Source organism: Plectropomus leopardus, chromosome 7 (genome assembly GCF_026936395.1).
Source record: "Plectropomus leopardus strain MGB_pleo_1.0 chromosome 7, ASM2693639v1, whole genome shotgun sequence".
In the NCBI taxonomy this organism is placed as follows: Eukaryota; Metazoa; Chordata; class Actinopteri; order Perciformes; family Serranidae; genus Plectropomus; species Plectropomus leopardus.
In genome coordinates, this window is record NC_142182.1 from 29,094,453 (window position 1) to 29,109,708 (window position 15,256).

Here is a 15,256-nt window from a genome sequence, read left to right on the forward strand (position 1 = left end):
TCTGGGCTGCTGTAGAAACATGGCAGTGTGGTGATCTCCTTGGACAAAGACCCACTCTGTATGTAGATTTAAAAAGAAAAAGCTTTTTCTAAGGTAACAAAAACATGATTATTATTTTCAGGTGACCATACACTAATGAAAATATACTTATTCTATTATATTCCATTTCTACCAATAGACGTCCCTAAACTTCCACTCTCGACCTCTAAGTCACTGACCCTGTTCGTTTTGGGGAGAAGAATATCTCCACTGGATAATTCAGCTCCCAGTAAAAACCTCTTGTCTGGATCTCAAGTTATCAGAGAAAAAAGGTGAACACACATTAGCAGGTGCTGAGCTAGGGGCCCGTCTGCAACAAGCAGAACAGCATTGGAGGAACGCTGATATGTAACGTGACACGGCATTATTCTGTGTGTTTATCTGTTGAAATTCTGTGTGTTTTGGAGAGGGAGAGATCTCTGTAGGTAATTTCCCTCCTGGTAAAAACTTCTTGAATGATGAACACTGAAGGGATTCTAACCAGGAGAAGCTGGGTGCAATCTGCGATCTTTGCTGCTACATGTCACTAAAGCCATCTAAATGTTACACACTGCTCCTTTAATACCATAACATATGCATTTATTAGTCTGAAGCTGATAAAAAATGGTCTGATGTGTAAGGTAGATGATTGTTCATTAATGATTAAAATATATAAGGATGATGACAAAAAGTCACTGTAATGATCAGAACATCCCCTCTAAAAGACAGTATGCCAACAAGACTTCCAGAGATGGGTTTGATATTGCTCCTGATTTTAGGAAGGAGCGTGGGCGGGGTCTGGGAGAAGACAAGAAGAGGAGGGCGGTGCTAACCTCTTCATATTCCCAAATGTCAATGAACTCTCCACAGCAAGTTGAACTCTGAAGTGCGTGGGCTGTTATAATACAAGGATGAGGACTGCAGAGCGCTCAGATAAAACGACGGAAGACTAACGAGGCGTTACTGCACCATGAAAAAAAAGCTCAAGTCTTTTGAGTTTCTCTTTTTCTGTAACATTTTATAAAAAGTTATTTATATCGGAAAGGATCTTGGGATTATTAACGTCTGGTTATCCTTGAATTAAACTGTTGAGAGTTTCTGTTTCTGCGGAACATACGACAGGTGCAACAAACTGCTTCAGGATGAGACTGTGGACTTTACTTGTCATTTTTCCGGTGTGCGCATCCTCTCCTCTGTCCGCAGGTGAGTATGAACTTGGTGAGACGCACTTCATAACGAATGACTAAATCAATCACTGCGCGTGCTATTCTGGGTAATTTATCCACGTGCCTCACAGCGTCACACACATTTGAAGAAAAGGAACTGAATTCACAACATTTGAAGTATATTAACCCTTTGAAACCTGGTGCGACATCACTTTTCTTGTGCTGCTTTCAGACGCCTCTCACAAGTATTTAAACCTCTGAACCCTGAGCAAGTCGGTTTGATTTCTGTCAAAATAAAAGGCAATGGGCAACTTGGTGAGAAATGCTCCACAAATTGCAAAAAAACGAGTAGATTTCGAAACATATATTTTAAAAAGTTAGTCAAAAAAATCTAGGTTAAAAAGAATAAAGCTAGGAAAGAAAAATATCAATACTTATTATAATCATATTTTCAAAATTATGTTACAGAATTATTATTCTAATTTTCTTTAAGCACGTTTTAAGCCACTTTTGCTGTGTTTTTATTTTTCAACTTTCTTTTTCATTTTTTGTTTGCTTGTCTGTTTTTTTTATTAATTTCAGGTAATTTTCTTGTACTTTTTACTAATTTCCAGTTAATGTTTTTTCCAACTCTTGTTTGGCATGGTGTTTTTTGTGTGTTTGTTTTTTTTTTTCATCTTTTAAACTTTATTTTTTTATTTCCTTGTTTGTTTGTTTGTTTGTTTGTTTGTTTTTTTGTACTTTTAACTAATTTCTCGCTAATGTTTGGATCATTTCTTTTTTCATTGCTCATGGCCTTCTTCCCATGTTTTTGAATGAAATCAAGCCAGTTTGCTCAGATTTTAAAGGTTTAATGCCCAATGTAAAACTGCTGTCATTCTCTCACCTTCATCCACATTGTACTAAATATTTTTTTCCAGAAACGTCCAAATCCAAACTTCCAGCTGTGGAGAGCCGCTGCTCCGGCCGAGCCTGCAACCCCCGCATGGGTAACCTAGCCCAGGGCAGAGTGCTGAGCACCCAGTCGGTCTGCGGCTCCAACTCCTCGGAGCTCTACTGTGTCTACAAAGAGACAGCTTCCCCCCGCAGCAGGGAGTCCTGCTCTCCTGCAAAATGCAGCAAATGCAACTCTGCTGTCCCCAGCCAGGCACACCCTCCCTCTGCCATGAGCGACTCCTCTTTCCGCTACCCGGACACTTGGTGGCAGTCTACAGAAGGGGTGAAGGAGGAGATACTCCAGCTTGACCTGGAGACAGAGTTCCTCCTCACCCATCTCATCCTGGTGTTCCGCTCCCCCCGCCCCGCTGCCATGGTGCTGGAGCGCTCACAGGACCATGGGCACACATGGAGGGCCCTCAGGTATTTTGCCAGGGACTGTGAGGAGCTGTTTGGCCTGGCAGAGGGGTCACCAGATGGAGAGAGCGGAGCAACTTGCACCTCTAAGTATTCAGGAGCTTTCCCTTGCACCAGAGGAGAGGTGAGTACAGTAGCTGGTCTAGAAAAATGAACAGGGGTGGAAAGGGGTTTTGACAGTGCAGCATGAGAGGGCTGTGGTTGGGAGCCAAATGATAGATAAGAGAAGATAATAAAAACATGTTTTACTAAATGAAAGGGTTAATTACTACACTCGAAACATTTGAGGAGAGCACTATCAATTATACATTTTTTTAAAATCTATATCTTGCCTAAGCCAGTGCCTTTGACAGTTCAGGGACATAGAGGCATGGGCGGATTATGAGACAAAAGGCCCCTGGGCACACATATGCAGAGAGCCCCACCACCTTTCCTACACAGGAGCAAGAAACACAGACTTTGTGGTGGTTTTCTGCATCTCTTTGTAGTTTTTATACCGCTTTTCATGGTCTCTTTGAGGTCCTTTTGGGTCACTTTGCACCCTATAGGAGCCAATTTAGTCCGTGAACCATAAGGTCAATATCATAGGTTATGATAATATTTTCACACAATGATTCAACGGAGAGTTTGTGGACAGTAATATAGATGACCACCCAGCCCTTGTGAAATTTATAGTGTTAAAACTTTATTGTAAAAATTGTAGTTCAATAATCAGTAATGTGTGAGGGGCTGCAGCTTAGAGAAAACATTTCAATATTAGATTGTGATTTTATTTGTGAGATCTGAGAGTGACCACATCAAAACACCCTGCCAGACATTCCCCCACCACTTCACAGCAGTAACACTCACCATCTGCTCTGCTCTTGTTGTCCATTTATTGGCACCAGGATGCACTATAAGCTGATATCACACAACCCACTGAACAAACAGTCGCTTTGTAAAATGACCTCCTCTGACGAGCTGCGGGAGACCTTTTTCTGTCAGGCCAGCCTTCTAAGCTGCTGACTGCTTTGACATGCACAGCTAGAATATCAATGTTCACTTTTACCTCTGATGCTTCCCCCCAAAAGCATTTTTTTTGGAGCTGCTGTATCATCACAGGGAGGTTTTAGCCAGATCCAGCTATGGTTAATTCATGAGCAGTGTGTTTATTCATTCACACAGATGGTGTAAAAGAGAGACTCTCACTGGATAGTAGTTCTTTTTTGGGTTTTTTTTGCTCCAAAGTGCCTCAGACCACGATGGGAGGTTCTGGTTGAACGTCTGAATGAATTTATGGCTTTGTCTGATCTCATAATTGCAGTGTATTCACAACAAGTATGTGTCTTGCTGCAGTATGTCAGCTCTCTAGTGTAAGCCCCTCACCCTTTATAATTAGTGTCTCTGTTGTTCAACATGCAAAGACATTCCCAAAATGTTGTGTGAAAATGTAGAGTTTCAGTAATAAAGTAACAGACATCATATTCTTAAAGGGACATTTCATTTGTAGTGCTATTTATAAGTCTAGATAGTTTTGTTGCAAGTTGCAGAGTGTTGGAGATATCGGCCATGGAGATGTAGGAACTATTTTCTTTCAACCAAACTGCAACCACAGACTGTATCACTACGCAGAAGGAAGTGTGCGTCTTCTCATGGACGAGATGTTTGTACTTGTGACTGCGCGAGATGTAAACATTAATGGCGTTCCCCTTGGCTGAGCTGTAACGTTAGCTAGCTCAGTGGTGCCATAGGTGAGCTAGCAGGATATGTATGTGCAGTGATACGGTTGGCAGGTGTTGTGCAGTAGAAAGGAAATTAATGAAACTGCTCACAACAAGGTGTGTGGATAATCTTGAGTAACTGCATTGTGATTTCTAAAAGAGACATTGCTGTTGATTTTTTCAGATTTATTTTGTGGCATAAGCCGAGTGCCATCCAGTTCCATTATATTTGAGGGAGAAGGCAGACATCTCTACAGTCGATATCTCCAACAATCAGCAACTCCCGCAAAAACAATTTAGACTGATAAATAGCACTACAGGTAATAAGAAAAAAATTGATTTGGGGGTTAACTGTCCCTTTAAAGTTTCTGTTTACAGTAATGAGATAAAGTAAACATATGGTCACCACAAGTGAATTTTTTCGTATTGCAAATCAAAATTAGCTTATTTTTCAAGTGCAATGATTATACTGTAAAACATTGACATATGTATTGTATCACTCACCACATGTTTTTGTAGTGCAAAATATATTCATGATGTTACAGCATTAAATCTTTCATGCGTGGATAGACAGTACAAACAGACTGATTGTACAGATTGTAGAAAACTTTTCTTCTTTTTTGTATTTCAGTAAAGATTACATATGGGTTCTTGGGGTAATGACTTAAAAATAGTAAATAATGTCACAATTCATTTAAATTTTTTAGATTCAGTCATATTCAAGATTTTCTTTTTAAAGAAATGGCACAAAAAATGACACAAAATGGCAATATTTTTTCTTATAAAAAATAAAAGATTTCACTGAGAATGAGTGTACATATTTATACATTTTTGGGTTTAGAACTTATTTTCTCAGGCTTCCTGCTTTTTCGTTTGATTTCCATAAAAATCCTAACATAATCATTATTTTGTGTCCATGTTTATTGTATGTGTTTATTCTTGATGTTGTGATATCTGTGCGTATTTTAAATCAGTATATCTGAGAGATCAACATTCAGCTAAACTTAACCAGGTGGACCAAGAACCATTTGTCCATGTTTACATTGGAGCTGGTCTCATTTTCCTAGAATAAAAGCTATTTGAGGAGCATGAAAAGCGAAACAGATTGATGCCTGTTTCTTATTCTGCTGATCAAGATAAAAGAGAAACTGACATAATTTATGTTTTCGTTACGGTCTGTTAATGTCTCAAAGGTGAGTTTTTTTTCACTTGTTAAAGTGGCCTTTTACAAACAGAATAACAAAAGATTTTGAGACATTTTCTTCTTGATGTGGAAAACTTACTTTTCTGAATTTAAGAAACTCAATTAGGCTCACCGTCATATAGTGTATCCCATGACATACAGAATCAAGTACAGTCACGCCACCTTGGAGGAGGTTAAACAGTGTTTTGTAACCCGGTCCAGAATTCTTACCATGGGAGTCAGAAACATCTGCAACATCTAAACTTAACCTCCAGACACCCAGAGCACAGGCTCCCAACATAAAACAAGAGTGAAGAACTTTAAAAAGGCCTCATAGGTCAGTGGTTCCCAACTGGTGGGTCATGGTCCAAAAGTGGGTCATGGGCCAATTCTGAATGGACCACAAGTGACTTGTGAATGTGTCAAGTTTGCATTCAAAAGTAAATAATTTGAAGTACATTGAATTTCAGGTGCACAACTGCAGTTTGGTTGTTTAGTTGAAGTGCAGTTTCTGTTCATTCTTGCAAGCTAACATGTTCTTTTCATTTTGTGAAATGAAATTGAATATGTGTCAATTCATCTAATGTGTGGACCTTGAACTAATGACTAAGGATAAATCTGGACCCTGTGGCTGGACCAGTTGAGAACCACTTGTCTTACATTAAACACCATGAAAGCATAATTTTTCTGCAACACTCCTCTACTTCATTCTCCAGGTGATCTATCGAGCCTTGTCTCCCTGGCACTCAGTGGATCCGTACGGACCAGCCGCTCAGGACCAGCTTATGATCACCAACCTCAGAGTCCGTCTGCTGCAGCGCCAGCAGTGTCCCTGCCAGGCCAAACATCCTGGTGCCGCTGACCTCCCCACAGATCACTACGCCATCTATGATTTCATTGTCAAAGGCAGTTGCCTTTGTAACGGACATGCTGACCACTGTGTGCCAGCCGGGGGCTTTCAGCCCAGCCAACAGAAGACCAACAACATGGTGAGTGATTTTTTAGCTTTTGTTAACACACAGCTTGCAGGTGCATGATACTCCACCAAAGAAAAGCTCTTTTGTTGTGAAAACTTTCTGAGATGTTGTGTCACGCTGAAGTCTGCAGGAGGCTTCATTTTGTCTCTGTTTGTATTTGTTTACGTGGTGAGATGGGGAGTAGCGAGGTTAGGGTTTTGTTCCCACCACTCCCTCATTACGCAGCTGTGTGCTGGTATGTGCCACTGAAGCTGAAGGCTGCAGTGAAGACTGGATATCAGGCCCCAGCTTTACCTACCATTACATGGATTTAAGGATGTGGAAACCTTAATTATGGTATTCAAGCTAATGCTTTAACAACCCATAGTCTCCGTCATGTTATTCTCTTTACTGTAAATGGAGAATAGGAGCACTGTTGTCACTCCAACATGGTCTGAGAGGGTGTAGATTGTTACACAGGCAGCTATACACTGCAAAATGTGTCACCACTGTGATTGTGAATGTAGATGGTGGTATGTTGTAATACTTATGAAGTACTACATGCATCAGGTACACACCTAAATCATGTAGGTGTAAGACCACTGGAAACAAGCCTCAATGAAAAGAGCCTGCAGACTGACTACAGACAACAAATTAATTTAAATGGATGATGTTGGGATCTCAGTCTGATCTTTGTCAAGACAAAATATTTTAAAATTATCATCACACCCATATATTCACCAATAGAGTGCTTTAGGGATGACATTTTTTTTTTTTTTTTGATAGGCTTACCCGGAAGTTAGCATTGTCCCGGTTCCCTCAAAAAGCCATTGGGATTTATCCATTGGATTTTGAGTTATTGCAGAAAATAGGCTCTGTGGAAAACAAACATTTATGGTACTTTCAAGTTTTGTTCAGCAAAATAATATTCACAAATCACTTTTAGGATTTTGGAAGCTTAAATCCAATTGCCAGAGGTAAAAAGCTAATGTTAGGCTATAAATGAACTACATCATGGTAACCTGACTTAGACGTTCCTGCCACAGTGAGGCTGTTAAGCCATGTGCGGTGTGATGATGTTATATAGTCTCATTTAGCCACTTGTTAGCAACTGCCTTTTTAAGATGCATTAATGCTTAAAATTTTCACAAGTAGGGTCTTTCCTGATGTATTTTATGTTGTATAAAAAAAAACATTAAAGTCTGTTAGACCTTATATCAGGCACCTAACCAAAAACTCGTTCAAAAAAGCCATTGACTTCAAGACGAGGGAACCTGAAGTGTAAAATGTTACTTCATTTCCACATTTTAGGACTCTTTCCCTCACCAATCCTATCAGCTGACAACAGGGGTTGTTAATCATATAACGTGCGCGGGCTAATAAACATCTCCAAACAATAAACAGTTCTAGACGAACACAAGGAAAATTCTCCAAAAATACAAAGAGTTGGGGTGCACAGTATGATATGATGCAATATATAGCATGCTGCAGTACTCGCTAAGCCAAGGGTGCACGTTTCCTTCAGTACTGGGTGGGAAATAGCTATATGGTACAAAGGGTTTCATGGTCCTCCACCAGAAAATTTAGAGCATGAAACACTAAATTTATTACATTCTGGTGTTTTTTTTGCACCATTTTGTACATTTTCTGTCAAAATGGTGCAAGGTTTGCAATGTTCTAAAGCACAACAAAAGGCAGTCAATCAACAAATAAAAGATGTCTGCAGCAACACAAAATACTAAGCAGTTTTCTCTCTGATTGCCTGGCAGGTCCACGGCAAGTGTGTCTGCAGACACAACACAGCCGGTGACCACTGCGAGCGCTGTGCACCTCTCTACAATGACCAACCCTGGCAGGCAGCCAATGGCATCATAGGGACTCCGCATGAGTGCCAGAGTGAGTGATGGGGCAAGAGAGTCAAATGCAGAGTAGGACACACAGCATGTAGACGAATCTCGAAAATGAATTTAGCCTCATAAATCACACGTAACCTTTTAGACGCCTGTGCATGATGAATAACAAAGCAGTTCCTCTTCTTTTACGTCGGCTGCTGTCAGAGTTATCACTGCCATCACCAGGGCTTTAAACATTCAGCCGAGCAAAGAGAAAAGTCTGTATGATTGTACATGTCCATTTAAACCTAGAGTGCAAGTGTAACGGTCATGCCAAGAGCTGTCACTTCAGTCGTGGACTGTGGTTAGCGACCGGACGGCGGAGTGGTGGCGTGTGTGATGACTGCCAGCACAACACTGAGGGCCGTCATTGCCAGAACTGTAAGAAGGGCTTCTTCAGAGACCCCAGCCGACCAAAAACGGCCCCCGACTCCTGCAAAGGTAAAGCCCGTAAATCTTTTACTGCTGAGTGAATTTCTTTTAAACTCTAACTGTCTGGATGAATGCTAGCAGAGGATTCCAATTAAGAGGGGGAGCGTTTGATATTTGAGGACAGTAATGGAGATATGATTTTTCTTTTGACCCTCTAGATTAAAGCAAATTGATCTCTTTGATAAGGGTTTTTCTGTTAGGTTATGTGTTTTGGCGGGACCCAAAGAAGCCGAAAGCCGGACTCGAAGCAGTACCAAGAATTTATTAGCCACACAAAAAAGCTATGAGATGGAGCGGACACAATGGCACAGAGGGGAAGCAGGGATCTCGAGTATGGGAATGAGCCAGCCAGAGCAGGTGAAGGTGATGAGTGGAGATGACGATGAGGAGAATGGCAGGGAGCACACAGGGAGCGATCTGGAGAAGCAGAGATGCAATGATGAATCTGAGGCAAAAAAGTCACAAAGGGCAAAAAACATTCGAGTGAAAACACTAGGAATGCTGAGCACTGTGGCCAGTGATTACACTAGTGAGGGGAACAATCTGGCATTGGAGCAGGGGGAAGACCGGGTATATGAAGCAGCTGTGATTTCAGTGAAATGCAGAACAGGTGTGCTCCTCTGGGTCCAAAGATGGCCACATCTCCACACACACACACACACACACACACACACACACACACACACACACACACATACATAGAGAGAGCAAGGAAAAAGGGGAGGGGAAAACACAGCATGCAGGAACAAACACAGACAAAGAACAAAGAACAAAACTACAAAACTACAAAACGTCACGGCCAGGGCCATGACATTTTCCCCCAGCATCACCAGTGTTGGAAGGGTTACTTTTAAATCATATTCCACAACAGATTACTAAATACATGCCGTAAAGTGTAATTGCTACATATTTCAATAAACCAAGTAACCCATTCGAAATTCTTTGGATTACTTAGGAATAATTCACAATCATCTTGCAGAGCTCCTTTTGCCTGCATCGTATGTTCTCATGCCAAAAACACAATAGTGTCCTAGCTGTGCATCTCATCTGCTATTATTGTGTGGCAGGTGCACTGTACACACTTTCTGTCCACAATGAATCCAATAAATATGCATTTCTGTTACGTCATATAAACAAACCTCATAGACCACCAATCAGCTCTGCGCTCAACTGGAGATTTAACCACTTAAAATATCATTGAGTACTTTCTATCTTCTTACATTTGTACATTTTAAACAGAAAACTCAAGTTTCATATTGTGATATTTACTGGAAATGTCATACAATATTGCCAACAGCAGGTACGTTGTTAATTAATGATGGTCATTTACCAGAAATTTTCTGCTCCCTTACAATCTCCCTCCAGCCAGCTGACACCTTATTTAGGTTTTTGCAGTTAAATGAGTTGTTATCTTGTAGGTAACTCTTCATGATAACTTCATGAATCTGCAGTTCCTTGTCCACTGCAGCGCTTCCAAAGCAAGCGACAGAAACATGACATCCCACAAACTTTAAGCTCAAAATGGCAGCACTGCATCGCCCACAGCCAGTGAGAAAATCTCAATAGAGAACAATACATTCATACTTACGCACACTCATGTTGCATTCAGTTAGTATGGAGCAAATAAGCAATCACCTCAAGAAATCTGTTTTTAAATACAGTACTTTTCAATACCACCAAGGTAAGGTGTAAATGTAACAGAATACAGTCACTCATATTTTGTATTTAAAATACGTAACTTAATTACTTGTATTCTGTTACTCCCCAACCCTGCTGCTTCCCCAGTGATGAGACCCTTAAATGACTCTCGTCCTCTCCTTAGCAGGAATGACGGAGGCCACACTGTTTTGGAATGTGACTGTAATTGCAAACAATGGAGGAATTTCCCATGGACCATCCGAGCACATTTTTCCCATTCTTGCCCTTTCCCCCCCGTCAGGCACACTGAAGCATTTTTAAGAACAAACATGCCGTTTTTGGAAACAGATGAAATGAGTCTGTGACAAAAATCATCTGTCATCACAAGGGACCATCAGGCGATGGGCCAGAGCAGAGAGGGAGAGAGTAACTGTTTGTTTTTGCTGAAGCTGCTCAGAGCACGTAGAGTACCTACTCCCAGCTTGTTGCCTGTTACAGGAGGATGATAAAATACAATTAATTTTTATATTGCCACGGGAGTTCACTGTGTACACTCTAAATGTGTTTGTTTGCGCTTCTACAGGTGTGTTTGTCCTTTGCATACATGCAGGCTGATAATGTATACTGAGTGCTTCTGTGCCAGAAAAAGGAGACACATCATTTGACCTACAAACAGAAATGTTAACATGCAGTTCTTTTGCTCCGTCACCCCTTTCCTCTGCAGCCTGTTCCTGCCACCCTGTTGGCTCCATCCTCTCAGGAGGTAACCCTCTCTGTAACCCTAGCAGTGGGGAGTGCACTTGTAAGCCCGGTGTCGGAGGCCCCCACTGTGACAGCTGCATGGCAGGATACTGGGGATTGCATGAATACGGCTGCCGTCCGTGTGACTGCACAGGGGACTGTGACCCCTACACTGGTGACTGCATCTCTGGGTGAGAGCCAACACTTAGTACCATATGTATTTGTGCTTGGATTAAGTGATGTGTGGTGTGGAGGTGGAATGCATTCTGGATGATTAACACTGAGTGGAGCCCTGCCGCTGACTGCTTTTACCTCTGCGGCACAGCTCAGATGTGGAGGTCTTCTATACAGCCACCGGCCACATGGGACACAGCAGCAATAATAGTGAGACGGCACTCTTTAGGGTAGAGGAGCTTTTCTCTGCACTGCACCACTCTGGTGAGTCACAGGTCACATCACACGTAGTACGCTGCACGCGCATCAGCCCACACAGATAAAATGCAGCTGTTTTGATCTTGAAATCTATACATCATGATGAAGGCATTCATATGAATCCTATTCATCATGTTTCATTTTGCAGAGAAATGCGAGTGTGTAGAAGTGACCCTCGGCAGCCCTAAACTCTTCTGTGCTGCAGAGTATGACTACGGTAAGTGCTGTTTGACAGAGGAAATTGATTGTGGCTCTTTAAAACCCATCAGATTTATCTATGATAAGTTTGGGAATGGGATCCAGCCTTGTGTATTTGCAAATAATATTGACCAGTGCTGAGTAGCTCTGTGTGGGTCTGTCTCAAAACCTTGTTCGCCTCTGAACAGGGCAAGTACAAATTATGATAATGAAATGAATAATCAAATTATGAGGTAATGTACTGTACACCCCCCTTTTATGTTGTTTTGGTTTCTTTCCTTTTTTTTTTTTGTATGTCTATCTCGTAAATCTCGATAGCCTCTCTCTGCCTAGTCAAGCCCACATCTTTCAAATTCCATGCCTTCAGTGTAAAATGCAGGCTGCCCGTCAAAAAAATTGCAATCTCTGAATTCCCCCCATAAAGTCTCAATGGCATCACTCCAGTTAGCTCCTCCAGGGCCACAGAAGACATTATGCAACTGTTTTCAGAGTATTGGTTGTTCTCCTCATGACTAGTAAACTGATTTGGATGTGTAAAATTGGTGACATTCCCCTTTATTTTTACAAATCTTTACAAATCTGTGGTGCAAAAAAACAGATGTTTGAGAGGTAGAAATTGTATGTTGTGGTTTTTCGGCTGCTAATTTGTTGAATTACTGTGTTGCCTTGGCAGTGCTGGTGTTGAAGGTAATGTCAGCTCATGATAAAGGCTCCCATGCAGAGGTGGAGGTCAAGGTCAAAAAAGTCTTGTACCAGAACCCTCAGATGAAGATCCACAGAGGAAGCATCACCCTTTACCCAGAGTCCTGGACCACACAAGGCTGTACCTGTCCCATCCTTAACCCAGGTCAGCTGCAGCCGCCTCAGAAGAGAAACTTTACTGCTCCCGATGCAAAAGTTTATTAATTACTGACTCTCGAGTGAACAATCTGCCAGCTTTGTGCTGAACACAGGATATTTGTCGCTGCTCACGGAGGCTTTTTAGTGAATGCCAGCATCCTAGCATCACTCATTTAGATTGGACATTTACAGCTAAAAGATTAGAGCCACCTCTCTGTTATGAGACTATTTCACACCTAACACTTTCACAATAATCATTTCTGGCAACATTCATCCAAACCAGTGATAACAGCGCACTATTTAACTGGTTTGTTATAGTCATATAATGACTCTATTTTTAGATAAAGTGATTTTTCTCCTGTTTCTTGTATTTTCTCTATATACTTGACATTCAGTACGGTTCATGATCTGCTCTCTCTTCTTCAGGATCTGAGTATGTAGTTGCTGGTCATGAGGACTGGAAGACTGGCCGACTGATGATCAACACCAAGAGCCTCGTTAAACCATGGAAGTCAAACCTGGGACGCAAAATCCTCCACATCCTCAGAAAAGACTGCGGCCGCCGGTAGGGCAGCGCGGGACTGCAGTGGAAAGGGGGATGAAGGATGATCTGTGACATACATGCATGTGCAGAATGGTCATAGGGACTTTTTGAATGAGGCACTGCTTGGACACTAAAATGAAAGTCCATGTCTACTACAAGGATTTCACTGTTTCTAAAGTGGAGTCCACAGCCCAAGGCACAGCTGTAACGCTGCAGTGCTGTGGTAGAAAGAAGCACATACCTCACCACACTACAGCCACCTAAGATACAAGGAGAGCAAAGCCATAAAGACTAAAACAAAGACAAAACTGATGTTAATTCCTTTGTTACTGTATATTATTTCCAAGATTATTTATAAAACGATGCACATTAAAGGGACAGTTCACTGCAAAATCATAAATGCATATTTTCCTCTTATCTGTAGTGCTATTTGTCAGTCTAGATTGTTTTGGTGAGTTGCCGAGTGTTGGAGATATCAAATCATGACCTGGTCACTCAAGATAATCCACAGACCTTGTTGTGAGCAGTTTCATGTAGGAACTATTTTCTTTCTACCGAACTACACCTGCCAATCGTATTGAGTTTTTCAGATTTTGGCATGTTGAGCACCACAAGCCAAGTGCCACATAGTTCCATTATATTAGAGAGAAGGCAGACATCTCTACAGCTGACATCTCCAACACTCTGTAGCTCCAACTAAAGCAATCTAACTGACTGATAAATAGCACTACAGGTAAGAGGAAAAATATACATTTTGGATTTGGGGATGAGCTGTCCCTTTAAATACACTACGTTGCTATCAGAGTTGATGAGCCAGTCACGTCCTACTGTATCAATTTCACTGAGAGCTGTTTACTTTGAATTTTTGCAAAGGCATAGACTGAATTATCCTTGTCGTCTCACAGATATTGGCGATAAATCATGAATGAAGTCAACATCAGAGCGTGTATGAGCGAGGATGTGTGTGTTTGCATGATGTCCTTGGCAGGGAGTCTGGGACTGTGCAGGTCAGAACAAGTAACTCCTGGATGAGGGGAGAGGATGAAAAAAACATTAAAGGAATCAGGCGGCTTAATCTGAACAGCTCTGCTCTGAGCCGGCAAACTCGCCCGCCTGCTGTCTGACAAGAGCAAAACACACTCCGCCCTCTCCACTCTGGAGTACATGCAACCGGCTCAAACACTCGGGATTGAGTTTGCTCTCACGGCTGGTTCAGTTACAAGAGTGGGTCATTGTCGGGTTGCTTCTGTCAGACTTGATTCTGTGAGGATTTTCTGCTGTCCTCGTTCGCTCTGCTTCCACATGAGGAGGATTTACTTGAGAGGGACTCTATGAACTCAACCCTGTGGGAGCCTGTGTGTGTGTGTGTGTGTGTGTGTGTGTGTGTGTGTGTGTGTGTGTGTGTGTGTGTGTGTGTGTGTGTGTGTGTGTGTGTGTGTGTGTGTGTGACTGTGAGAAAAAGAGCACACACTCTCTAAACACATGCTCCTCTTTTTGGCCTGTGACTCCAGCGGCCCCAAAATAAATATGTATTAAAGGCCTGGGCATTCACTGACATCACAGTGCATCAGATCTAGGGTCCACAGGCCATTTTTGAGCCAGGCCCAGTTAAGAATAGGTCTGGTCCGCTGTCTCCAAGGAGAAGGACAAACTCTATGAGGAGACACGATGCATTCCTCAAACATGACATCACCGCCCATGTCCTTGTCCCAAAGACTTTACCAAAATAAGAGAAATGGGCTGAACAGTTTTCTTGTAAAGGACAAAGTGGTGATTTCGGGTGCATGGATGTACTCTGCTACCAATGTGATATCTGTAAAGTTGTGTGTCCTGTATGTTGTTTTGGGTTTTTTTTTTCATATAAACTGCATTAACTACACATCAGTGCAATCATTCTTAATGCTTCTGGAAAAAGTCTGTTTCCGTCCTTGATGATTTAATGCTGAGGCACGCAACCTGATGTGTCTTACTGTAACATCTCTACTCATGCTGATGACTGATATTTGACCCATGCTTTAGTACTGCCCTCCTTTGGTTTAAAGAGAGAAATACATCTGTACATCAACAGGTATTGGCAGTGTAAATAAGCATGCTAAACTCTTTAATATACAGTGTGTAGAATTTAAGGGGGATATGTTGTCAGAAACTGAATATACTATAATA

The 15,256-nt window shown here is 41.7% G+C and overlaps 1 protein-coding gene across 3 annotated transcripts; it reads left to right on the plus strand.

Moving 5' to 3' along the window:
• The first annotated feature begins 871 nt into the window (after positions 1–871).
• On the plus strand, positions 872–14,972 carry LOC121950301 (netrin-4-like). 3 transcript variants are annotated; one of them, XM_042496250.2, is made up of 11 exons: positions 872–1,005; positions 1,141–1,221; positions 2,105–2,661; positions 6,137–6,409; positions 8,146–8,272; positions 8,521–8,709; positions 11,063–11,270; positions 11,405–11,517; positions 11,660–11,728; positions 12,383–12,556; positions 12,976–14,972. In XM_042496250.2, exons 2-11 carry the CDS (start codon positions 1,161–1,163, stop codon positions 13,116–13,118), a joined length of 1,914 nt encoding a protein of 637 aa, XP_042352184.2. In that variant the 5' UTR covers positions 872–1,005; positions 1,141–1,160; the 3' UTR covers positions 13,119–14,972. The 3 variants fall into 3 exon arrangements, with proteins under 3 accessions (XP_042352184.2, XP_042352183.2, XP_087936530.1); XM_042496249.2 differs by having other exon boundaries at positions 878–1,221; XM_088080404.1 differs by lacking the exons at positions 872–1,005; positions 1,141–1,221 and adding an exon at positions 1,265–1,384.
• The last annotated feature ends 284 nt before the right edge of the window (positions 14,973–15,256 follow it).

What these genes read in the sequence shown, in the direction of transcription:
- LOC121950301 (XM_042496250.2), top strand. Translation starts at nt 1,161, where the DNA reads ATGAGACTGTGGACTTTACTTGTCATTTTTCCGGTGTGCGCATCCTCT. An exon ending in GACTCCGCATGAGTGCCAGA is followed by an intron (nt 8,273 to 8,520) that starts GTGAGTGATGGG and finishes ATTTAAACCTAG; the next exon opens with AGTGCAAGTGTAACGGTCAT. An exon ending in CTGTCCCATCCTTAACCCAG is followed by an intron (nt 12,557 to 12,975) that starts GTCAGCTGCAGC and finishes TCTCTTCTTCAG; the next exon opens with GATCTGAGTATGTAGTTGCT.